The following is a 27,480-nucleotide window of genomic DNA, read 5'->3' as shown; positions in this document are numbered from 1 at the left end:
TTGCTAATGCAGGAAATGGAAATCAATTATGAAAAAGAATATATGCAATGTGAATAGTAACCATAGATAGTGATGTGTCATTTGCTGAATTTGTCTCAAGAGAGTCCTTCCCCTATACTGCCCCCCTCTACTGCAAAATATGTATGCTAACTTCAGTACTGTACAGTATTGTGTTAGCATACTTGTTTATACATATCCTATATTTTTACATATGATTGTTTTCATTCTGTGATGGGAAAATAATTTGAAGACCTTGTTTTTTGGTCTGCCTGGTGAGTATCTACTGTAAGTCACCCTTACTTAAGGGTTGGAGTGATTTAGAAATGTATGAGTATGTGTAATGGTAATTTCTTTAGATTTTATGTCTGATTAAAGAGAAATATCACAACTTTGATTTAAAGACTGTTGTAGCACTGACATGACTGTTGTTCATTCACAGCCAGCAGTTTTATTTGCGGGGGAACACTGCCATCCAAGCTTTTACTCAACAGTTCATGGAGCCTACCTAACAGGCCGTGAAGCTTCTCAGGTACTGTGTATGCCTGATACCCCTCCTGAAGTGGTCCTGGATGTTGAAGGCACAGCTGACTTATCCTCATGGGTAGAAGGCATTGCTCTTACATGATTTTGCAATATAGAAAGTGGATTTTATCATTAAAAGGTCATCTCTTTAAGAGTTGTGAAGGACTTACTTTATATTATAGAATATGAGGTTGTGTCTTTCAGTAGTATTTCAAATTGATCTGAATTTCTACCAGATCATGATGATTTGAAAGACTAGTGACTCCAACCTTGGAGGGAACTAACTGTTAACTTCCACAAAACTAGTGTGATGCTGAACATAGGGTTATGCAGATAACACTATGCAAGTGCTGTCATAAAAAGCTTTGGGGATCAGTAAGGTATTGTTTTGAGTTTTCAGGTTACATATTCATTGCTTTTTTGAATAAAAGTAGAAAGTCCTCATAAAACCACCCATGGGACCATGAAAATGGGATCTCTTTAATCAGATGACATATTATGACAAAATGCGGAGGAAATAAAGTAGTTTGCTTCACAATTAATGCTACATATTGGTGACAAGTACAGTTTTATTGTACTAAATTGTATTAAATGTATATAGAAAACTCTTTATAGGGCTAATGTAGGTCACAAATGTATGTTTGTTTTTAATCACATCCGAGAAAACTGATATTTAGAAAAGTAAAACAAATCAGATTCATAAGTGTCACTTAAGCAGCTTTGTATATATTATATCCTATAATATTGGGAATATAACTAGGCTCCTAAGTGCAGCACACATATTCATGTTATCTATCGTTTAAGAGCCAGATTAGGAAGACTATGATCTACTAGGATACTAATTTTGAGTATCATGTACATAGTTATTATATAGTATAACTTTCCTCAACTTTTGTTTTTAATACAAAGTTGTTATTACAATAGTTTAGTTCTAAAAAAGTATTTCATATATTCATAGATGAGGAAGAACTGGTTACTTGATACTGAGTATAAGACAGAGTTCAAGAGTGTGTCTATTACAACGCAGTAAAAAACACTAAGGTATCTGTATTTTTACAAATACTTCAGCACCACCATCCACCTTCTGTAATGGAAATTTGGTGTTAATAGACTGTATTCCCAGTGGTATTTAGGATTTACTCTTACTGAAGTAAATCAAAGAAGTCCTTTGAACTGAAATGACACCTACAGCGAAACCAGGCTTCCTGAAATTATACCTAGCTTGGCCAAAATGAATCCGATTTTATTCCACAATTCAGTTTCAGCTCTACTTTAATATTTTTATACATTAGCAAGGGTAGCTTGGATGTCAGTGGGAATATGAGATTAATTTGATGTGTGATAATATTGCACAATTTATGTAATTTATTTAGGTGTTGGGAATCCTTTGCATGGTTTCCACTAGTCGTAGAGTACAGGTTTTAAATACTGTAATTTAATGCAGTTTATAGTTACCAGATACTATCTGATATCAAAACTGTTAATATTGCAGTGTTGAAATGTATACATGCAACTATGATTTCAAAGAATATTTAACATAAATCTTCATTTTTGTGAAGATTGGTTTGGTGATATTTTGTCAGTGGGGTTATTGAAACATGTTCTAGTCAGATGTTTAGGTTTCTACCAGTAATTCAAGCTATCATAATCCACTGAGTTATCTTCATGACTGATGTACTTTCATAACTTATATGAATCTAAACTAAGTCTGAGATACTTTGTGGCTGTTAGTCAGTTTTTCACAAAGAACATAAAAGACAACAATTCTTGCTCTTTGTTAGGTATGTACAGTATGCAAGAGCATAATAGATAGATGTGTGAGGGTATCAGGTTTGAACATGCTTGATCATGGTCATATATGACAGATGTCACTGTAATACTTACAGTTTGTATTTGGAGATGCTAGCATGTCTGCACATCAATCTTGTTATATAGATGACTATATCACCAATTTTGTGGCATAACTTGTAATCTGAATACCTGACTCCCTTTGTCTGTAGGCTTCTTTTTATAAGGCAGTAAACATTTTATGCTTTCATTTATATGGATCAGACTTTGAATTTACTTGATGTGGAAGAGGAATATTTGTAAAGGGAATATTCATATCAGTATTTTCATGCTGGGTTTACTAATAAAACAGTACGTATGGTATGAGATTACCTAGCTTGTGATTATGTAATTTATTTATTTTTATAATTGAATCTTAACTTTATGTTCATTCCACTTTGATAATAGATCATTTGGATAAGTTTTCTTCATTTAGATAATTAGTAAGAAATGGCAGTTACAGTACACTGGAGTTTACTATTTGTCTCTTGTCTTTGTAGATATTTACTTATCTGAGCTTTTTGTCCCTCTTTGTTACATATTAAGGAACTCAAATGGCAATTATTTTTAACTTTTGTATACTGCCTTGATATTACATGAATTATACTTGATTTTTATTATATTGTTTAAAGTTAGTCATAGATTCTGAAGCTCAAGTTTGAAATTTAGCTTAAGCAAAACAAACTGAGGTATTTTTGTATTTCAAAGTACATTAAACGGTTTGCTGTATGATCAATCTACAAATTATGAATGATTCAGAGGTATTATTTGAATACAGGTGTAGGGTGTCATGGTACAATTTGTGAATTGGGGATTCAACTTCACATACAGAGTAAGAATTATGGTTTTATGGTGTTTCTTTTGTTTCTTGTATAGAAACTCATTGAATCATAATTCTGTGGTCAAAATGCCAGGGTGAATTCTGTCTTACAGATTTTACAAAATGATGTATGTGTTATTCATTTATTATCTTAACATTTCAGTGGACCTGTAGTGCATTTAAAAGCTGAAATGTATTATGTCATTGATATTGAGTCATCCCCATGTGCATTGATCCAGGAGGTTTGAATCCAACTAGTTCTATAACCTTGTAGTGGGATCTGCTGATGCACCAGCGCTTACATCTATATATTCTTAAAATTTTCATTCCTTTCTTGAAGACTTAGTGTATGTTGCTTCTAGTCATGTATATTCAATTATAGATTATATAATGGCTGTAGACTATACCATATACTGTGTAATACACAGGCTTATATTTTACTGCTTTAGATGGCCTTGTAATACTGAATTTTACAGTCTGTCAGTCAGATTTTTTGTGTGTGCATACCTAGTCTTTTTTATGCTATACATTTTTTGAATTGTTTCTTTTTGGCATTACCACAGCCATATTACAGTTAACCTTGAATTTTGGTTTAGCTGTATATTCTGCATTCATCTTATGGTGTTTGAGGAGTGAAAACTGTACAGCCATGACCGGACATTTGATTGCTCTGCATTTTTGCAAATGATAATCAAGTAATTTTAGACTTCTCTTGATACGTATGATAGAGTTGATAACAGATCATATGTTTTATGTATAACTGTAGAGCACCAATGATGTGATAATTTGACATTGCGATATTTAATGTAATGACTGGTAAATCACAGGAACATCTATTTACTATATAGTTTTGTTGAAAAATAATTTAGATTGTTTCCAACCTGTTAGTTGAGTTAGACTGAGTTAAAACATTTAGGGGGCCATCATCTTACTTAGGTAAAAAGGTAGATTCTACAAAATTAAGATATCATCTTAGAAGCCTTCTTACCTTTCATAACTTAGATTTATTTGTGACTTCTATGAATTTGCGCACATGTGCATGGAACAAGTTCTTGTTAATGACAGCTTTCTCTCGAAATTATAATCACACTCTGGTCCATTTCTTATAGTACTGTATCATTTGCCAGTTTTCAAGCTTCAGACTCTCACCTCATGCTCATTACCATTTATCTCTCTACCTCACCCGAAGGAGGAGCAAAATTTTTTATATGTAAGTGAAAAAATTTTTTGTAGTCATGATCACATGGTAAATAAATAGGCATCTTATAGTTGAAAAGCAAGTTTAGGCTACTTCACATTTTTGATGACTACATTACTTTGCATGATACCATAGTGAGTGTTTCGATTTGTTGCTTCTGAATGTCTTAATCTATAAATGGTGAGATAGTTAAAAAAAAATCCCATCACAATGTGAAAGGAAAAAATCTTTTTGAATTACTACATTGGCATGAAAAAGTAAATGAAAATGCTCAAAAAGTAATATAACTACCCATGGTTGGGGCTGCTGGAGTGATGAGTTAGTGGGAGGAAGGGGAGAGTTTGATACATCTGACAGCTTGAGTGGGAAGGGAGGTTTTGTTTCTCTCTCTTGAAATTGTAATCACATTCTTTTCATATTTCTCACACAGGCATGGTCTTGATGGTGAATTACATGAATATGTTTAGAAACATAGTGCCATGCATACTAAAAAGTGAGTAGTAGGAGGGGGTGTGGTTAGCATAGCTAATGCAATTTTTCCTTACATCGAGATAAGAAGGAAGTATATGGAGGTCCTGTTTGTTTGTATCAAGCTTTACCCTTATTCTTACACAGGGATGGTGTTGGGAGAGAATAACATGTAATATTATGCTATATGCTTAAAAGATGATTAGGAGGATGGGAAGCAACTAGCACATTTGAGGCAACCCTTCATTACCTTGAAATAAGAGAAGACTTAGATAGCCTGTTTTTTTTGTAATACAATCTACTTATGAGTATTTTGCTACGCACAGCATTTATAGTGAATGATATGATTGTATGTAGAAAAATTATAGTATTCTCACTAAATTATACACTGCACACTACTTAACGAATGATACTTTACAGTCAGAATATAAGGAAAATGTGCTGGCTCTTTACTGTGATCTGCTGCTATACTTCTTCATCACTCCAGAAGTAGATCCATAAAGAATTGATGCCGTTTATACATAATCTTTAATTAGGCAAAGGCCAAGCATGAGGATGGTGGGGATGTGTATGTTTGGGTCCTGTGTTAGCCTCTGTCCTCCTCACTCACATGAAAATTACTATGAGAATCACTTATTTCTACATATTACACCTATTATTGTTTTTCACTATTTTCACCAGATGACATATATGATTATAGTATTCCTCCTCACTCTTAGATTATCCAACAGTCTGCATATTATCTGAGGGGTCACTTTTAGGTTATCCAATAGTCTACATATTATCTGAGGGGTTCACTGTATCTATGACATGAGAGTTTGATAAATATGTGCCTACAATAGTGATTGTAAGGGCACTAAGAGGAGCAAAATTTCTTTCAGTGCATTCTTGGGTACTGATAGCATGGTAAGTCAGCTGGATATTTATACAGAGGTGGGCAAGTGGAAAGAATGCAAGACAGGAAGTTGACAAGGAGAATGTATGATAGTATGATTAAAGGGGTTGGTGTAAGAAGACAACGTGTGACATGGGGAAATAGAATGGAAGAGTACTCTGGATGGAGAGAAATGATGGAAGAAGGCATGGAGTGGTGCTTGCAAGGGAGGCATGTAAGGACAGGAATAAGTAGAGATTATTTTGCTATGGCTATCCCCTTGATAGGAGTTCCCAGAGGGAGCAGGCATCAGAGATATAGATAGACAGACAGGGAAAAGTAAAAACATCATTTTACAGTGGCCACCATTTAAGGGTTTTGGATAGAATGTACAGAAGTGAACAAAGGAACCTAATTATTTATCATTCATCCCCATCTTTTATCGCTGATTCACTTACCATCTACATTAGGTAGATTAGATGCATAGATTGTAGCTGTACACTACTTTCATGCATATCCACATCTCATGTACAGTAATGTAGTGATGATGGTTTTTGCACAAAAAAAAGCACTTTGTGTTTGTTTGCACTGCCCACTCTATTAAGTAGTTAGGTGTAATTTTTATCTCCATTCATGTTTCCATGCTCACATTCAAAAGCAGTCCACTGCACAGCCTTTACTGTCATATCCCTGGGATCTTTTGAAATTACCCATGGCCCTCAGCATCTTATGCAACAGATATGACCATGTATGATACCTTAAGCCAAACCATAAATTTTCAGTCTCACCTGTCAAACACTGTACCATCGTATGATATAAGACTTTTGTATGTGTCTCTTTGCCAGCCTGTCCTTGGACTTTTTTTTCTAATCATTCTTTACCTTGTATTTTTTTCCTGTTTGCTACAATAAAGCATAAATTGTTTCATTTGCTTCATGAAGTAGCACCCAGGGAGACCTCACCAAGGTTTCTTACCAATATAAAAGTGTGAACAAATATTTCATCATGCAAGCTTTTTCAAGACTTTATATTTATCTTCTAACTTTTTACCAAAGCTTGAGCATATTCTACACTCCTTTCTTTTATTCAACAAATTTTCTGTTTTTTCATTGCCATTCACTTAGCATTATGTGTGAGTAATCACACCCTCCTTTTCTTTAATGTTCAGACTAACAGTATACTGAGATTACCCATCTTCCAAAATGGGAACCATAATCGTTTATTTTTTGTTTGCTGACATCTCTCTTTAGCATAGTACCAAAAGAGCAGGACATTTTATCAAACTTTTTTGTTCAAATAGATGAACAGCATAATTAGCACAGCAGTTCCATTATCATTTTTCTGCACCCCAGACTCTCCCATCATACTCTTACATAACATAATGTCCCATCCAAAGAGAGTGAAGAACTACAGTGACATGACAAAACTTCAGCATTCTACCAGATTATGTCATCACTAACCCTTCCATAATTTACTGTCAAGATATTTTTTCATGGTAGTTTTCATTAGCTCTCCATTTACACCGTAAAGAGGCAAAAATGATATACCTTTTCAAAATCTACAGATGCTGTAAGACATTGTTTATTTTCACTTTACAACTTGTTCCATTTCATGTCTTATTGAAAAAGTCTGGTATTCACAGCCTCTAACCTTCCTGAATCTCCCATATTTTACCCATACAAGTAATCCATTTCAAAGATCAGTCACAGTCCTGCAAATCTACCATGCCGGCAGTACTGTACGTAGTTACTTATTCCCACATAATTCTTGAGTGTTACGAGACTCCTTCTGCAAGTAATTACACCACAAGTGAACATCATCTACAAGGTTGTATCACTCATCAGACAGAAAGAAGTAGAGTCTTTTCAAGGACCTTCTTGCTCTAAAGGAATCCATCATTTCCTGCACCTGAGTGGAATACATGTAACCTCAAAGTAGTAGGAGTCCCAGAAAAAAGTGTCTCAAGATAGTATTATGATCTGTAGTTCTTGTAATGCATGTGAAGCATCTCAGGTAAACCATGAAAAGTTTTGTAGGGCCTGAATGTGTAAAGGGAGCTGTGGTTTCGGTGCATTACACATGACAGCTACAGACCCAGTGTAAATGAATGTGGCCCTTTATTGTCTTTTTCTAGTGCTACCTTGTGCACGCACTGGGGATGGGGGGTGCTGTTTCATGTGTTGTGGGGTGGCGACGGGAATGTATGAAGGCAGCAAGTATGAATATGTACATGTGTATATATGTATATGTCTGTGTATATATATGTATGTATACATTGAAATGTATAGGTATGTATATATGCACGTGTGGGTGTTTATGTATATACATGTGTATGTCAGTGGGTTGGGCCATTCTTTTGTCTGTTTCCTTGCGCTACCTCACTAACGTGGGAGACAGTGACTAAGTATGATAATAGAAAAAAATAGTTCTTGTGATAACAGTTTTAGTAAATGCTCAAGCTGGATTGTGATATCAGAATGGAATCTTTGTAAAGATTTTGATTTATCCAAATTAAGGATATCAAGCTTAATAGTAAGAGCCATATTATATGAAAAATTATGCTTTGGGAATGTTTTTGTCCAAAGCTCATCTCGATGATCCAACGTAATATATTTATTTATATATTTATTATATTTTGTTTCATGAGGGACACGTCAATTGGGAGGTAAGTTTGAATGGAGAAAAACTGGAGGAAGGGAAGTGTTTTAGATGTCTGGGAGTGGATTTGGCAGCGGATGGAACCATGGAAGTGGAAGTGAATCATTGGGTGGGGGAGGGGGCAAAAGTTCTGGGAGCGTTTAAAAATGTGTGGAAGTCAAGAACGTTATCTTTGAAAGCAAAAATGGGTATGTTTGAAGGATTAGTGGTTCCAACAATGTTATTTGGTTGTGAGGCATGGGCTATCGATAGAGTTGTGCGGAGGAGAGTGGATGTGCTGGAAATGAGATGTTTGAGGACAATATGTGGTGTGAGGTGGTTTGATCGAGTAAGTAATGAAAGGGTAAGAGAGATGTGTGGTAATAAAAAGAGTGTGGTGGAGAGAGCAGAAGAAGGTGTTTTGAAATGGTTTGGTCACATGGAGAGAATGAGTGAGGAAAGGTTGACCAAGAGGATATATGTGTCAGAGGTGGAGGGAACGAGGAGAAGTGGGAGACCAAATTGGAGGTGGAAGGATGGATTGAAAAAATTTTGAGTGATTAGGGCCTGAACATGCAGGAGGGTGAAAGGAGTGCAAGGAATAGGGTGAATTGGAAAATGTGGTATACTGGGGTTGACGTGCTGTCGGTGGATTGAACCAGGGCATGTGAAGTGTCGGGTAAACCATGGAAAGTTTTGTGGGGGCCTGGATGTGGAAAGGGAGCTGTTGTTTCAGTGCATTATACATGACAGCTAGAGACTGAGTGTGAACAAATGTTGCCTTTGTTATCTTTTCCTAGCGCTACCTCGCACACATGTGGAGGGAGGGGGTTGTCATTTTATGTATGGTGAGGTGGCAACGGGAATGAATAAGGGGAGACAGTATGAATTATGTACATGCATGTACATTATGTACATGAATTATGTATATGCATGCGTATGTGGGTGGGTTGGGCCATTCTTTCGTCTGTTTCCTTGCACTACCTCGCTAACGCGGGAGACAGCGACAAAGTATAATGATATTAATAATAATAATAATAATAATAATAATGAAAATATTTTGTTGCTGTTTTCTGCGTTAGTGAGGTAGCGCAAGGAAACAGACTAAAGAATGGCCCAACCCGCCCACATACACATGTATATGCATACACGTCCACACACGCACAATTCATACCTATACATTTCAACGTATACATATATATACATACACAGACATATACATATATACAAATGTACATAATTCATACTTGCTGACTTTATTCATTCCCGTTGCAATTTCGCCACACATGAGATGACGACCCCCTCCCCCTGAACACAGGTGAGGTAGCACCAGGAAAAGACAACAAAGGCCACATTTGTTCACACTCAGTCTCTAGCTGTCATGTATAATGAACCGAAACCACAGCTCTCTTTCCACATCCAACCCTCACAGAACTTTCCATGGTTTACCCCAGACGCTTCACATGCTCTGGTTCAATCCATTGACAGCACGTCGACCTCGGTATACAACAGGGTTCCAATTCACTCTATTCCTTGCACGCCTTTCACCCTCCTGCATGTTCAGGCCCCGATCACTCAAAATCTTTTTCACTCCATCTTTCCACCTCCAATTTGGTCTTCCACTTCTCGTTCCCTCCACCTCTGACACATATATCCTCTTTGTCACTCTTTCCTCACTCATTCTCTCCATGTGACCAAACCATTTCAATACACCCTCTTCTGCTCTCTCAACCACACTCATTTTATTACCACACATCTCTCTTACCCTTTCATTACTTACTTGATCAAACCACCTCACACCACATATTGTCCTCAAACATCTCATTTCCAATACATCCACCCTTCTCTGCACAACCATATTTATAGCCCACATCTCGCAACCATATGAGATTGTTGGAACCACTGTTCCTTCAAACACACTCATTTTTGCCTTCCGAGAAAATGTTCTCGCCTTCCACACATTTTTCAACGCCCCCAGAACTTTCGCCCCCTCTCCCACCCTGTGACTCACTTCCGCTTCCACGGTTCCATCCGCTGCCAAATCCACTATCTGACATCTAGAACACTTCACTTCCTCCAGTTTTTCTCCATTCAAACTTGCCTCCCAATTGACTCGTTCCTCAACCCTACTGTACCTAATAACCTTGCTCTTATTCACATTTACTCTCAGCTTTCTTCTTTCACACACTTTACCGAACTCAGTCACCAGCTTTTGCAGTTTCTCACCTGAATCAGCCACCAGCGCTGTATTATCAGCAAACAACAACTGACTCTTTTCCCAAGCCCTCTCATCCACAACAGATTGCATACTTGCCCGTCTCTCCAAAACTTTTGCATTCATCTCTAACAACCCCATCCATAAACAAAGTAAACAACCATGGAGACATCACGCACCCCTGCCGCAAACCTACATTCACTGAGAACCAATCACTTTCCTCTCTTCCTACTCGTACATATGCCTTACATCCTTGATAAAAGCTTTTCACTGCTTCTAGCAACTTGTCTCCTACACCATATACTCTTAATACCTTCCTCAGAGCATCCCTATCAACTCTATCATATGTCTTCTCCAGATCCATAAATGCTACATACAAATCCATTTGTTTTTCTAAGTATTTCTCACATACATTCTTCAAAGCAAACACCTGATCTACACATCCTCTACCACTTCTGAAACCACACTGTTCTTCCCCAATCTGATGGCCTGGACATGCCTTCACCCTCTCAATCAATACCCTCCCATATAATTTCCCTGGAATACTCAACAAACTTATACCTCTGTAATTTGAACACTCGCCTTTATCCCCTTTGCCTTTGTACAATGGCACTATGCATGCATTTCACCAATCCTCAGGTACCTCACCATGAGCCATACACACATTAAATATCCTCATCAACCAGTTAACAATACAGTCACCCCTTTTTTTGATAGATTCCACTGCAATACCATCCAAATCCGCCGCCTTGCCGGCTTTCATTTTCCTCAAAACTTTCACTACCTTTTCTCTGTTTACCAAATCGTTCTCCCTGACCCTCTCACTTTGCACACCGCCTCAACCAAAACATCCTATATCTGCCACTCTTATCATTTAACACATTCAACAAACCTTCAAAATACTCACTCCATCTCCTCACATCACCACTACTTGTTATTACCTCCCCATTAGCCCCCTTCACCGATGTTCCCATTTGTTCTCTTGTCTTACGCACTTTATTTACCTCCTTCCAAAACATCTTTTTATTCTTCCTAAAATTTAATGATACTCTCTCACCCCAACTCTCATTTGCCCTCTTTTTCACCTCTTGCACCTTTCTCTTGACCTGCATCTTTCTTTTATACATCTCCCACTCATTTGCACTATTTCCCTGCAAAAATTGTCCAAATGCCTCTCTCCTCTCTTTCACTAACAATCTTACTTCTTCATCCCACCACTCACTCCCCTTTCTAATCTGCCCATTTCCCACGCTTCTCATGCCACAAGCATCTTTTGTGCAAGCCATCACTGCTTTCCTAAATACATCCCATAATACAGCACATTATAAGAGTATATGTTCCATGAGAAGAACAATGTTGTTGTCTGTTTTGCAAGATAATTTTTTCATGACACTTAATGTTTGTCTTTTCATCTTTGCATGATGTCATTAAGTAGACTCGTTATTTTTTTTTTTTTTTTTTTTAGATATTTCTTGTAACAGAAATTATCATTGTTATTATGGTAAGCATTTATTATCCAACCCTAATAGAACCTGGAGATGATCAGAAATCCAAAATGTTAGGTAACTGAATATCAGTTTTTACATGAAATTTATTGCTTACTCAACAGCCTTTTTAATGTACACAATTGCTGTAACTACATCAACAAAGCTGTAATTACATCAGTACAAATATTATAACTGATCCAAATCAAATCATGAGCATGCAAGAATACAACCAACTGACCACAAGCAACTGATATGTAAAACTGATACTATCTTAATGACTGACTCACAAAATACAAAGGTCAGATAGCCAAAAATGTCATTGTCTGTTTTGCAAAATAATTTTTTCATAACACTGTGTGTCTCTTTGCATGTTGTTATTAAATAGAATCATTATTTCTGTTTTTAGATATTTCTTGTAACAAATTATCATTGTTATTATGGTAAGCATTTATTTTCCAACCCTGATGAAACCTGGAGACGATCAGAAATCCAAAATTTTAGGTAATTGTATATCAGTTGTAATATGAAAGTTATTGCTTGCCCAACAACCCTTTTTTGATGTATACCAATGCTGTATCTACATCAGTACAAATATTATCTATGAACCAAATCATGAGCATGCAAGAGTACAACCAACTGACCACAAGCAACTGATATGTAAAACAGATACTGCTTTCCTAATGACTGACTCACAAAACACAAAGATCAGAAAGCCAAAAATGAACTGTTCTTGACTCATATTGGAAAAGCTGGACAATTCAACCATTTAGTTACATAGAGGTTGGACAACATTCTTTTTACTGTACTTGGTCTGTATGATGCCTTTGAGTACACTATATAATTCTTTGAGAAATGTACATATCAGATTTGAATTATTATAGTGAACCCTATTTACGTTTCAGATGTGAATTATTAGTTTATTCATGCACTAAACACAGAATTTATTTTCCTGATTGATTTATCAGTTCTTCAGATTTGGCTATATTTATGAGTTATTAGACAGTTATGATAGACTTGATGAAAAAATGTGTACATTGTCATAAGTTTCAAGCAAGTACATGCAGTTTTTCCAGGTAAGTCTCATCAGTTGTCGATTTTCCTTATTTTGTTCAGTCATATGATACACAAGTCCCTACTACCGTGCAGTTAGTTCGATTACTTTTCCATAATAACTATCATCTCATTCACCACATTCATCTACATCACTGTTTTCTTTTTCCTTTGTCATTAAGATCTGTTCTGCATTCACAATACCACATGATCTGCTCTGCATTCACAACACCACATGATCTATGCATTCACAATACCACATGATCTGTTCTGCATTCACAGCACCACATGAGCTTTTCTGCATTCACCCCACCACTTGTCCATATGTATCATCACACAACTCTGTCATATCATATATTATCACCCCAGATCTGTTCCATTATATAGTACATGTCTTGCAAAGTTGATTCTAAACGTTGCTCTGTCATTCTTGGTGAGTATTCCCATGTTTTTGGCAAAGACTCACTTCACCTGTTCACTTATTTCATTCATTCGTTTTTCCATATCTCTATATATTTTCACTTACATACAACTCCTATTTCATTCTCATTCAAACCCTTTGCTATATTCACTTTTGAAGAAGATTCATATCACCTTTTCATGCTTTTTACTATGCAACAGCTTTCAAAGATAATGATTTTTGCTACATGGTGTCCTCCTTCCTTGCATGGCTCTCCCCATTGATGCATTTTTCAGTTGCCTCCACAGCATGTAAGCCTCATTTTGTAGTTTAAATAACTCCATTCAGTTTGTTTTCTTTTGAAATTCATTTGGAAGCTTTTATTCCTTAATCTTTGATTTTATTAGCATTACATTCCCATTCATGCTTCTAGTCAGTCTCTACATAGGATGCCATGCATTTCAGTATTTCATAAGCATATAATCAGATAATACCCTGTCTAACATCTTTAGTGATCATTCTTATCAGTGTTACTAAACTCTTCGTGCTAGTAGTACACATTTTTTTTTTTAAGTCACCTCTAGTTAGCCTTTATCATCATCAGCAGACAGATAGGAGTAAATTTTCATTTAGGACCTACTCCTGTATGAGTGAAGTCTTGAAGCTGCAGGAACTCCATCAAAGGAGTCCTGGGGTTATATGACTATAATAATGATTGTTTTTATGCTTGTTTGCCATTTTTCACTTTAGCAAGTTAGTGCCAGGAACAGATGAAGAAATGGCTCTTATTTGTGCACATCCACTCTGTAGCTGTTATTATTATTGTACCATAATCAGTTCCCCCTTTCTACAGTCAAACACCACATACCTTTTTAAGGTTTTCTCTGATCCCTTCACATGCCCTATTTCAATCCATTGACAGCATGTCACCCCACAAGTACCACATCACTCTGATTCACTTGCTCCTATGAAGGCCTCACACCCTTGTACATGTTCTGTTCCCATTAATTTCAAAGTTTCTGTCACTGTATTTTCCCATCTCATCCTTGGTTCTAATGCATGTATTTTCTTAGTCAGTTTCTCCATTCATCCTTTCCATATTTCCAAACCATTTCAGGACACCCTCTTAACTCTTTCAGACATAATTTGCATACTGCTACCCCTCTCTCTCAATGTCATTCCTTACTTAATCAAACCTTCCCAAACCACTTATTGTCTTTAGGCATTTAGTTTCTGACACATCTACCTCCTTCCAACTTTTGCATTTAGGACCCTTGACTTGCAATCACACATCACTATCGCAACTACTATATCAATGACTGTGACCTCTATTTCCACGCACCACTCAGTGCACCCAGGACCTTTGTCCCCCCACCCACCCTATGGCTCACTTTAGCTTCCATAATCCCATTTGTTGTCAGGTCCCCTTCTACATATCTGAAACACCAGGCCTTCCTCAAGGTTTTCTAAGATCATACACATACTGAACTGTCTCACTTCCCTGCTAAACCTCGTAACTTTACTTTTATTGATATTAACTTTCAACTTCCACCTTTCACAAGTGCTAAACCTCGTAACTTTACTTTTATTGATATTAACTTTCAACTTCCACCTTTCACAAGTGCTAAACCTCGTAACTTTACTTTTATTGATATTAACTTTCAACTTCCACCTTTCACACACTCTCTCAGACTTGGACACCAGCAACTGACTATCCTCCCCACCTCGAACAAGACTATATACCCTTGCATTTACCTCTCTCACCACATCATCCATTAACAGATTAATTAGCCATGGTGACATCACATACATTTGATGCAGACCCACCTTCACCTAGCATTAGTCACCCTCTTCTCTTCCTACTTGCACACATTCCCTAGTCTCTAGATGAAAATTCCTCTGCTTTTAATGGCTTTCCTCCCACACCATATATATTTGTAACATCTTCCACAGAGCATTTCTGTTAATTCAATCACTTTCTCCAGATCCATAAATGCCACAAGCATATCCTTTTCTTTCTCTAAGTACTTCTTACACAGATTCTTGAGAGCAAACACCAGGTCCACATATCCTCTACCACTTCTGAAGCCACATTGTTGCTCCCATTCTAATACTCTGTGTATACCACCACCTTCTCAGATACCACTCTCCCATACACTTTACTAGGTATACTCAGCAGATTTATACCTCTGTCATTAGAACATAAATATTTTCCCCCTTACTTTATTATAATGATGCTAAACAGGCATTCCCCCAGTCCTCAAGCACTTCACTCTGAGCCATGCATACTGACCATCCAATTACCTCAGCTGCTTTGTCATACTTCATCTCACATAAACAAGGCTATCACCATCTCTTCTTTTTTCACCAAACTCCATTTTTCTGTGCACCTCTACACCCCAAACACCCAAACACCCTTTCATCTAAAAAATTCAATAGGTGTTCAAAAGAGCCTTTTCCATCTATTCTTCACCTTTTCTTTGCCTGTAAACACTTCCTTTCCTACTTCCTTCACTGATTCTTCCATATGTTCTCTTGTTCTCTTCACTCTTTTCATTTAGATTTTTTTTTATTTTCTATGAAGTTTGCTGATATTCTCTCCCCTCATTTTTAATATGCCTTGTTTTTCAGCAATTTCTTCTTGTACATCTCTCAATCACTTGCACTTTTTTGCTGCAGATACTGCCCATACACCTCTCTTTACTTTTTCATTAGTAACTCAGCTTCCTCATTCTGTTACTTTTTTTTTTGTTGTAGGTTCCAGTCACAGACAAGACCACATCAAGGCTAGGCCTTAATTGAAATATAGAGAGAATAATGAAAGAATAAAGAAAAGTGGTGAAAGTATTTACGAATTTTTGAGGTGAAAAACCTGTTTTTTAAGATATGCCAGGTCATAGTTATTAGGAAGGACATGAGAAAGTAGAGAGTTCCAAAGCTTTGATGTGCAGGGAAAGAAACAGTTATCAAAATGGCCAATCATTGAGTTGTAGATTGCCACACAGTAATCATGTGATGCAGAAGTTTGCCGAGTATTGCATGGTCTACCTAGTGGTGGGGGCACACAAGCAGCCAATTCTCAAGGCAAGAACCAAAGTAATACCTATAGAAGAGGGAAAGTGAACCAGCATTTGCAGTGTAGGGTAAGAGTGTCAAGTTTGGAAGTTAGCCTGGAACATTTTATAAGTTGGACTGCTTTTGACAACTCCGTCAACTAAGGATGCAGAGCTTGAACCACCCCAGATGTGAGAGCAGTAGTCCATACAAGGACATATCAGTCCTTTGTATAAATGGAGTACCTGTTTAGAAGCAAAGAAGTTTCGACATCTAAACAGGACAGTTTTTTTTTTAGAGGCAGACTTAGCTATTCCCATAATGTGTGGTTTCCAAGAAAGAGTGGATTTTTCAGTAATACCAAGTAAGTTCATTGAGTCAAGAGGTGGAATTATAGAACAAAGTAGAGATGAGAGAAATTTTTAACAAAGAGATGGGTAGAAACTGGGTCTTCGTGGCAATAAACTAAAGATTTTGTGTACCCCACTGAGATATCCTTACCAAATCTGAGTTTATTGAGGAAGCTGTGTCAAGACGAGATGCAGATTGAGTGAGAGAAGAGGGAGCAGAACTGAAGGATGTGGATAAATGCAGGGTTGAGTTGTCAGTGTATGAGTTCATTGTATTATTTGTGGAGGAGAGGAAATTGTTGAAAAAGGAGGAAAAAGTTTTAGTGTACAGAACAGAACCTTAAGGGACATTGCTGTTAATGGACAAAAGTGGGGAGGCTGATTCATCAACACCCACAGAGATAGATCACCTGGAGAGGAAGCTAGATATCAAGGAGTTGAGTGAGGGAGGGAAACCAAAAGGGGGGGTGGGGGAGAGCTTAGAGATGAGACCTTGATGCCACAGCCTGTCAAAAGCATTGGATATGTCAAGGGCAATAACATATGACTCCCCAAAACCTTTCATGGATGATGACCAGACATTAATTAAATAGAAATTAATATCACCGGTAGATCTTGCCTTACTGGTGATCAGAATGAAGACTGTGATTTTTGAGGTGTCTAAGGATATGGGAGTTGAGGAGGGATTCAATGACTTTGGAAATGGTAGATGTCAAAGCAATAGGACGATAGTTAAAGGGCTCAGAATGGTCACCTTTCTTATGGATGGGATGTATCCATGCATGCTTCCATGGAAAAGGAAAAATTTTTAGTTTTCAAAAAGAAATGTAATAGACGAGCAAGCACAGGTGCAAGGTCAGAGGCATACTCTTTCAGTGCACAGGGATGGATGCCATTAGGATCATAACCCTTGCGTGTACCTAGAGAGGGAAGTGCTTTTCAGAAAGTTTGAAAAGAGATTATGGGGAGGGGCATAGGATTAGTAAGAGGAGCATCACGGGGTGAAGGAATGTTAATCTTCCAAGGTGGAGATAGAGGAGAAATGGAGACCAAAGAGAGTTGCTATGTCTATGACAAAGACAGATATGGTACCCTTACAACGGAAAAGTGAAGGAAAGGTACTGACAAAAGTTGTTAGAGATGCCCTTAGCTAAAGACCAGAAAGACCTATCCTTTCTCACATATCTATATCCCAGCTTTCACATACCACATACCTCTCCCACACATGTAATTACAGCTTCCCTTAATGCCTCCTATTCCTCACCCTCTCTCTTAGTTTTGTTTGCTCTCACCTTTTGCCATTCTTCACTCAATCTCTCCAGGTATCCCTTCTCTCGAGCCTCTTTTCCAGGCTCACTCACTTTCACCACCCTCTTCCCACTCATATGATTTCCTCTTTTCCTAAAGCCACCACGAAGTTGCACCCTTGCCTCCAACAAGAAGTGATCTGACATCCCACCAGCAGTCCCATTCAGCACATTTACATCCAGAAGTTTCTTCTTTGAATGCCTATTCATTCTACTTAATCCAAAACTTTCTTTTGATCCCAACCTCACTCATCCTCATATGCTTATGTATTTATCTTATTTTAAACTTATTTCGAGTCACTCTCTGCTTTGTCATCTTTGTGCTTGTGCAGTACATATTTATTTTTTTTTTATTTTGCTTTGTCGCTGTCTCCCGCGTTTGTGAGGTAGCGAAATACATATATAGGGGTATATATTGATGTACACAGTCCTTGTGTTCCTCTACCATTATCATTTTGGACCTTTGATCTACAAATTTCCTCTCTTGTCTCCTATCACCCATTTAATCACTGATAACAGTGAATTTTCATTTTGATATTCTGTCATTGTGTGCAAAATGCATCCTTAACATCCTCCATTCTTGTTAAATTGTGCAAAAAAATTAGGGACACACCTGTGACATATCCAACTAGATATTTTATAGTAGACTAGATAATTACATACTTTTCATAGTTATCATCTCTGATAAAGTTTCATGCCAAATATTCATACTCTAAACCCTTCAGCATATGCGATCATTACCGATTCTCAGCTTTGTCACACATGGAACTGTTATGATCAAATTGCCTTTCCTGATAATATATGCCTGTCCCATTCATAAAGTTGCAGTTTATTTCTCATACATTCCATTCAGCCATGTTACTCCACAATACTTGTCTTAGGCAATTGTAAGTGTGCTGTCTACATGTAGACCACATGCTTGTTTAGTGGGAACAAATAAATTCAACACTAAGGTCGTCTCTGTTTCAGTTATTTCAGGTGCGTTTATCATTGTACAGGAAAATCATAGGGCTTCTTCTCTCTGGATTACTGTCAGTTAGTATAGTAGCTGCAATTGGATTTTTTTTAACCTGATTGAAATGCACTTTTTGATAATGAACAGAAGAATCTTAAACGTTTATGAATTATGTACTATAGACCACAAAGATGGATTTTTTATAGTTGTAGGATGCTGGGAGAGAATTTTCATAAGCACTTATTCCTAGAGACATTTTTTTTCGTCTAATTTTCAATATTGATTCCATACAATGATAGGATTCTGCTCATAGTTTAACACAGTCAGTGAGATATTACGTTTATTGTAGGAAATTTTAGATTCATAGCATATTATCAGTTTCTATTAACACTTTACTCAGAATAATTTTATTACTGTATTAAACTACAGAATAACACTTTAATTGTAGAGTAATTCCATATATATAGTTATTGTGCATTACTTGGTGCTCTATTGTGTCTGTATGGCTTCTTGTAAATGATACACATTTTACTGTAGTACCAGTTGACTTACATTTGGTGTATTTTCCATCAGTCTTTAAGGTGCGTAGGATCATGTCATGACAGTCAGTACTTGAAAAGTGAAATGCAATGGATGTTCAGACAACAGTTTTGTAAAATAAGCTAATTAGTTTTACATGATTTGTTTCCTCTTCAGAAATCGAATGCAATGCCAATGAACAAGTCATTTTGGTATTCATTAATGTACAAAGAATTTTGCATCACATGAAACATGCTCTCAGTCAGTAATCAGTATTTGTATACCTTGCACAAATCATAAAAATGTTAACAATAATTTTTCTTTGGTAATGAAAGTTTCAAATGAAGCAATCTGTAATTTGTTTTGCCTTTGGTAGCTCCACCAGTTGGGCAGCCAGGTATTAAGAAGACTTGCAGCTTTTTTGTTAGTTGAATGTGTTAATCTTATTTTTTAATGACAAATAAATATGTCATATATATATATATATATATATATATATATATATATATATATATATATATATATATATATATATATATATATGTATATACATATACGCACAGAGTATTCTGTTTTATGATATATATTTCTCTCATCGGAATGCCTTTAAAACAGCTAGTTTTTTAATCATTATCCCTGTAACAGTTATTGCTGTTTTGACTTCCTCAGCTGACAAAGCTTTTTTGGTCCTCAAGCAAAAACATCTCCAGTAACTTCAGTAAGCAAACCTTTCCTCCTCTTATTCGAACTGGAGAGTTTATAGCTAACTCTCCAACTGATGAAGCTGCTCTTTTTGGTACTTTACTTTCCTCTAACACAACTTTGGATTCTTCTTCTAAATCTTCACCTCCATCTCCTCCTGCTAACTGTTGAACCTATGGCATATATGTATTTTCTTTGTGAAGGTGCCTCTTCTAAGTACTTTCCTAGCCCTTAAGTAAACAAGGCACATGGGCCTGATGGCACACCTTCTCGAGTCCTAAAGGAGTGTGTTTCTGAGTTAACTTCGATCTTTGCTCATTTGTTTCACTTCTTTAAAAATTCAGACATATCTTTCCTATTGGAAGACATTCCTTGATGCAGCTCATCCCTAAGAAAGGAGATGGTTCCAACCCCTCCAGCTATCACCACAATCCTCCCACTTCTATCTCCAAAGTCTTTGAAACTCCTTAATGTAGCTTCTCAAACACTTAAAATCCCATTCCCTTCTTTTTGATCACCAATTCTACAAATGTTTTATAGTGCTGGGTCTACTAGTGATCTTTCCTTATGTGACTCACCTCTGGTGTAATACTTTTGTCTTTGCTCTTGACATCTTTAAAGCATTTGAAAGGGTGTAGCACAAGTCTTTGCTTTCTAAACTTCTTTGGTTTTTCTGCTTTCTGTTCCCATATGCATAGTTCCCTCCCTCTCTCTCCACAACATTGTAGTAGTTGATGATAGAGTGATGGAGTGAAATCCCTCTTCTATCCTATCACTGGTAATGTTCCTCAGGATTCTGTCCTATTGCCTACTCTCTTTCTTCTCTCAATTAATGATTTTTACTCTGTGTTCATTCTTAGACTGGTAATTCCCTTTTGCACACTTCAACTTACTTTCCATTACTTTATTTTCTTTTCTATACTGAACATTTTTCCCTTCAATTTGGATCTGTGCAGCATCTCAGAATGGGAAGCAGCAAACTGATCAGATTTTTAGTAATGCTAGAATGTAATTTTTCCCTATATTTCAACAGAAGAATGATATTTCCCTTGGATCAATCTCAAAACACTGCAATTCAACCTTGTAGAAGCATAAGCATGTTGGACATGACCATATCCTCCACTCTACCCTGGAATCCCCTTATAATCAACATTACAAAGTGTTCTTTTCAAAAGCTAGGAATGCTGGATAGGTGTTGTAATTACTTCTCTTGTGAACAGCTATTTCATATTATATCTTGGGGATTTTATTCACTCTAGTTATGGGGTACTGCTCTTATTTATGGTTGCACTTACTCCAGTTCTCTTTTAACCAGTTTGCTTGGCATCATCTCTCTTCAATCTTCCTTTTCTGTATGCCTTGATGTTGCTACTTTGTAGGTTACATTGTGGCTTCTTTTTCTGTGAGGTGTTTGCTTGCATTCCTGCCTCCAAGGGTTGGACCTGAGGCATGCATTTGGCTGCTTGTTCCCATAGTTTCTGTGTTGACTCTGGCCACTTGAGGATTGACCATCATGATACTTCATTCCGTATCACTGCTAATCTGTGTTTTCATTCTCCTTTATCTTTTCCTCTTCCTATGAACAATCTACCTTTAACAGACTGTTCTACATATACCTGTGGAGCCCTGATTAATTTTTACCTTTTTTTCCTCTCGCTGCATTTCCTTCTCTGGAGATGGCCTTTGGGGCATGTTTTACCTGAGCCATGTCAGTCACTATAGAAAAGAATCCTTCATCTTTATTTGATATGATATGTGTTGCTGGCATTAGTGTATACTTACTTAGCAGGGTGCTACTGGTATCACTCAACACATGTAATTTTCCATAGAAAGTTGAAGTCTGTTTCTGTTGTAGGCCTTGTTAGCTAGACTTAGATGGCAACCTAAACAAAGGTCGAGTTACCTGGTGCCCTAGTTAATCTGCAAGTAGCCATTGTAGACAGTTGCACACATTTTCTTGGGACTCTGTGTCTGTGATGCCAAGTGCTGGGTGATACTTGTACTTAGAATTGGTCATTCTGGTAAATAAGATGTTATTCTGAAACTAGGAATCATAAAGATAAAAATGTGTAAATGTTTGTGTACTTAAGGTTACCCAATTTGATAATTGTCTTTTTTCTTAAGGGAGATGTAATTACTTTTATATCTTTGGTGCACCTATTCATAGATAAAGACATACTTTTTTTGTGTTAGTGGGATCATTTGCACACTGAAAGGTTTGTAAAGTTCTTTTACCACTTGGGCTTTTGGATGGCTTACATATTCAGGAGTTTCATTCAGAAAATGGTACTGCATTTTAACCTTTGTGAATCTTTGAGAGTATTTCCTTATAATTATTGATAAAAAAAATGAGTTCTTTATTAAAGGGAAAGCTTTGAACTGCCAAATAATTACCATTTAGGATTTTCCACAACATTTTATTGCCACTTCAACTTCATTGAATTGTTTGAATAGCGTTCTTAGGGCTCATCCAGTTATGGATAATTACTAACATCAGAAAATTTAAGGATGGGTATATAATCTGCCATCATGAGTGATGAAAAAAAGAAAATGACATTGAGCATCACTCCTGAAATACCTTAGAATCCAATTCTTTAGCTAAACTGCTATTTTCTTGAAAAGGGGTGTGCCCTAATTTTACAGAGCAAGATCAGTATGTGACAACTGTCCCCCTCAAAGAAAATTAGGTTTGACATTCAAATGACTTTTCTGAGCTGAGACAGGGACATAATAAAGATTCAACAACTCACTTGTCCTTTCCAGATATTTTATTGGATATCATATGGTTGGGCACAACAGAACTACCCTATTTAATGTTTCATGCTCAGAAAAGCTATGCAATGAAGACTCATTTCACACTTAAGAACCCTAATGCTTTATAACCCATGTTTCACAAACAAAAGACTTTACAGACATACAGTGTCTGCAAAGATATGCTTGTCTGCTTCCCCATACTGTTTCAAAGGTGATGTCACATTTGCATTTCAGTACTTGTCATCTTTCCTTTGGCCTTAATTATCATCTGCCGATGTCTGGGCATGGAACGGGCAAGGTTCCTGAAGTATTCTATTTCCATGTTGGAGTTCATAGGGCAGGAGTGTGTAATGTCACCATGACTGTTTGTTTATGGGTGTTGTGGTGAGGTAGGTATGTGCAAGGGTCTTGGAGAGGCGGGAAGAGTATGCTATCTGTAGGATGTGACAGGGGGCCCTGGGAAGCAAGTCAATTGTTGTCTGCTGATGATTTCAAGTTCTGGTGGCAGATTTGAATAAGAAGCTACAGAAGGTGGTGGCTGAGTTTGGAAGTGTGTGAGAAAAGAGCAAGCTGGAGTTGATATGAATAAAAGCAAGGTTATTAGGTCCAGCAGGATCAAGGGACAGGTTAGCTGGAGTAAGTTTGAATGGAGAAAATGTGGAGGAAGTGAAGTGTTCTAGACAGCATAGATTAGACTTGGCAACAGGTTGAACCTTAGACATGGAACTAAGTCATAGGATGAGTGCAGAGACAAAAGTTCTGGGAGTACTGAGAAATGTTTGAGAGGGCAAAAATGAGTGTCTGAAGTTATAGTAGTCCCGATGATATATGGATGTGAGGCATGGGCAATAGGTAAGAATGTGCGGAGGAAGGTGGATGTGGTAAAAATTAAATTATGAAATTATTATTATTATTATTATTATTGTTGTTCGCTGATGATACAGCGCTGGTGGCTGATTCATGTGAGAAACTGCAGAAGCTGGTGACTGAGTTTGGTAAAGTGTGTGAAAGAAGAAAGTTAAGAGTAAATGTGAATAAGAGCAAGGTTATTAGGTACAGTAGGGTTGAGGGTCAAGTCAATTGGGAGGTAAGTTTGAATGGAGAAAAACTGGAGGAAGTAAAGTGTTTTAGATATCTGGGAGTGGATCTGGCAGCGGATGGAACCATGGAAGCGGAAGTGGATCATAGGGTGGGGGAGGGGGCGAAAATTCTGGGAGCCTTGAAGAATGTGTGGAAGTCGAGAACATTATCTTGGAAAGCAAAAATGGGTATGTTTGAAGGAATAGTGGTTCCAACAATGTTGTATGGTTGCAAGGCATGGGCTATGGATAGAGTTGTGCGCAGGAGGATGGATGTGCTGGAAATGAGATGTTTGAGGACAATGTGTGGTGTGAGGTGGTTTGATCGAGTAAGTGACGTAAGGGTAAGAGAGATGTGTGGAAATAAAAAGAGCGTGGTTGAGAGAGCAGAAGAGGGTGTTTTGAAATGGTTTGGGCACATGGAGAGAATGAGTGAGGAAAGATTGACCAAGAGGATATATGTGTCGGAGGTGGAGGGAACGAGGAGAAGTGGGAGACCAAATTGGAGGTGGAAAGATGGAGTGAAAAAGATTTTGTGTGATCGGGGCCTGAACATGCAGGAGGGTGAAAGGAGGGCAAGGAATAGAGTGAATTGGATCGATGTGGTATACCGGGGTTGACGTGCTGTCAGTGGATTGAATCAGGGCATGTGAAACGTCTGGGGTAAACCATGGAAAGTTGTGTGGGGCCTGGATGTGGAGAGGGAGCTGTGGTTTCGGGCATTATTGCATGACAGCTAGAGACTGAGTGTGAACGAAGACTGAGTGTGAACGAATGGGGCCTTTGTTATCTTTTCCTAGTGCTACCTCGCACACATGAGGGGGGAGGGGGATGGTATTCCATGTGTGGCGAGGTGGCGATGGGAATGAATAAAGGCAGACAGTGTGAATTGTGTGCATGGGTATATATGTATGTGTCTATGTGTGTATATATATGTGTACATTGAGATGTATAGGTATGTATATTTGTGTGTGTGGACGTGTATGTATATACATGTGTATGTGGGTGGGTTGGGCCATTTCTTTCGTCTGTTTCCTTGTGCTACCTCGCAAACGTGGAAGACAGCGACAAAGCAAAAAAAGAAAAAAAAAAAATATATATATATATATATATATATATATGTGTGTGAGTTTGAATGGAGAAAAACTGGAGGAAGTGAAGTGTTTTAGATATCTGGGAGTGGATCTGGCAGCGGATGGAACCATGGAAGCGGAAGTGGATCATAGGGTGGGGGAGGGGGCGAAAATTCTGGGAGCCTTGAAGAATGTGTGGAAGTCGAGAACATTATCTCGGAAAGGAAAAATGGGTATGTTTGAAGGAATAGTGGTTCCAACAATGTTGTATGGTTGCGAGGCGTGGACTATGGATAGAGTTGTGCGCAGGAGGATGGATGTGCTGGAAATGAGATGTTTGAGGACAATGTGTGGTGTGAGGTGGTTTGATCGAGTAAGTAACGTAAGGGTAAGAGAGATGTGTGGAAATAAAAAGAGCGTGGTTGAGAGAGCAGAAGAGGGTATTTTGAAATGGTTTGGTCACATGGAGAGAATGAGTGAGGAAAGATTGACCAAGAGGATATATGTGTCGGAGGTGGAGGGAACGAGGAGAAGAGGGAGACCAAATTGGAGGTGGAAAGATGGAGTGAAAAAGATTTTGTGTGATCGGGGCCTGAGCATGCAGGAGGGTGAAAGGAGGGCAAAGAATAGAGTGAATTGGAGCGATGTGGTATACCGGGGTTGACGTGCTGTCAGTGGATTGAATCAAGGCATGTGTATGGGGGTGGGTTGGGCCATTTCTTTCGTCTGTTTCCTTGCGCTACCTCGCAAACGCAGGAGACAGCGACAAAGCAAAAAGAAAAAAAAAATATATATATATATATATATATATATATATATATATATATATATATATATATATATATATATATATATATATATCTTTCTTTCTTTCATACTATTCGCCATTTCCCGCGTTAGCAAGGTAGCGTTAAGAACAGAGGACTGGGCCTCTGAGGGAATATCCTCACCTGGCCTCGTTCTCTGTTCCTTCTTTTGGAAAATTAAAAAAAAATGAGAGGGGAGGATTTCCAGCCCCCCCCTCCCTCCCCTTTTAGTTGCCTTCTACGACACGCAGGGAATACGTGGGAAGTATTCTTTCTCCCCTATATAAATGTATTTATTATTTATTTATTTTGCTTTGTCGCTGTCTCCCGCGTTAGCGAGGTAGCGCAAGGAAACAGACGAAAGAAATGGCCCAACCCACCCACATACACATGTATATACATACACGTCCATACACACAAATATACATACCTATACATCTCAACGTATAAATATATATACACACACAGACATATACATATATACATATGTACATAATTCATACTGTCTTCCCTTATTCATTCCCATCGCCACCCCGTCACACATGAAATAACAACCCCCTCCCCCAAATGTGCGCAAGGTAGCGCTAGGAAAAGACAACAAAGGCCACATTCGTTCACACTCAGTCTCCAGCTGTCTAGCTGTCATGTAATAATGCACCGAAACCACAGCTCCCTTTCTACATCCAGGCCCCACAGAACTTTCCATGGTTTACCCCAGACGCTTCACATGCCCTGGTTCAATCCATTAACAGCACGTCGACCCCGGTACACCACATCGTTCCAATTCACTCTATTCCTTGCATGCCTTTCACCCTCTTGCATGATCAGGCCCCGATCAATCAAAATCTTTTTCACGCCATCTTTCCACCTCCAATTTGGTCTCTCACTTGTCCTCGCTCGCTCCACCTGTGACACATATATCCTCTTGGTCAATCTTTCCTCACTCATTCTCTCCATGTGACCAAACCATTTCAAAACTCCCTCTCCTGCTCTCTCAACCACACTCTTTTTATTACCACACATCTTTCTTACCGTATTATTACTTACTCGATCAAACCATCTCACACCACATATTGTCCTCAAATATCTCATTTCCAGCACATCCACCCTCCTCTGCACAACTCTATCCATAGCCCATGCCTCGCAACCCTATAACATTGTTGGAACCACTATCCCTTCAAACGTACCCATTTTTGCTTTCCGAGAAAACGTTCTCGACTTCCACACTTCCTTCAACGCTCCCAGAACATTCGCCCCCTCCCCCACCCTATGATTCACTTCCGCTTCCATGGTTTCATCCACTGCCAAATCCACTCCCAGATATCTAAAACACTTCACTTCCTCCAGTTTTTCTCCGTTCAAACTTACCTCCCAGTTGACTTG

General features: G+C 37.9%; 1 protein-coding gene across 3 annotated transcripts in view; it reads left to right on the top strand.

Annotated features, from left to right (window-relative positions):
• Positions 1-22,791, top strand: part of LOC139750288 (spermine oxidase) — a 63,607-nt gene extending 40,816 nt beyond the window's left edge. For all 3 annotated transcript variants that reach the window (XM_071664893.1, XM_071664894.1, XM_071664895.1), the window contains exon 5: positions 440-22,791. In XM_071664893.1, coding sequence (XP_071520994.1) covers positions 440-625 — 186 coding nt within the window. In that variant the 3' untranslated portion in view covers positions 626-22,791. The remainder of the gene's footprint in view (positions 1-439) is intronic.
• Positions 22,792-27,480: the final 4,689 nt, after the last annotated feature.

This window comes from Panulirus ornatus, chromosome 9 (assembly GCF_036320965.1).
Source record: "Panulirus ornatus isolate Po-2019 chromosome 9, ASM3632096v1, whole genome shotgun sequence".
NCBI lineage: Eukaryota > Metazoa > Arthropoda > Malacostraca > Decapoda > Palinuridae > Panulirus > Panulirus ornatus.
This window is presented reverse-complemented; position numbering and strand designations above follow the sequence as displayed.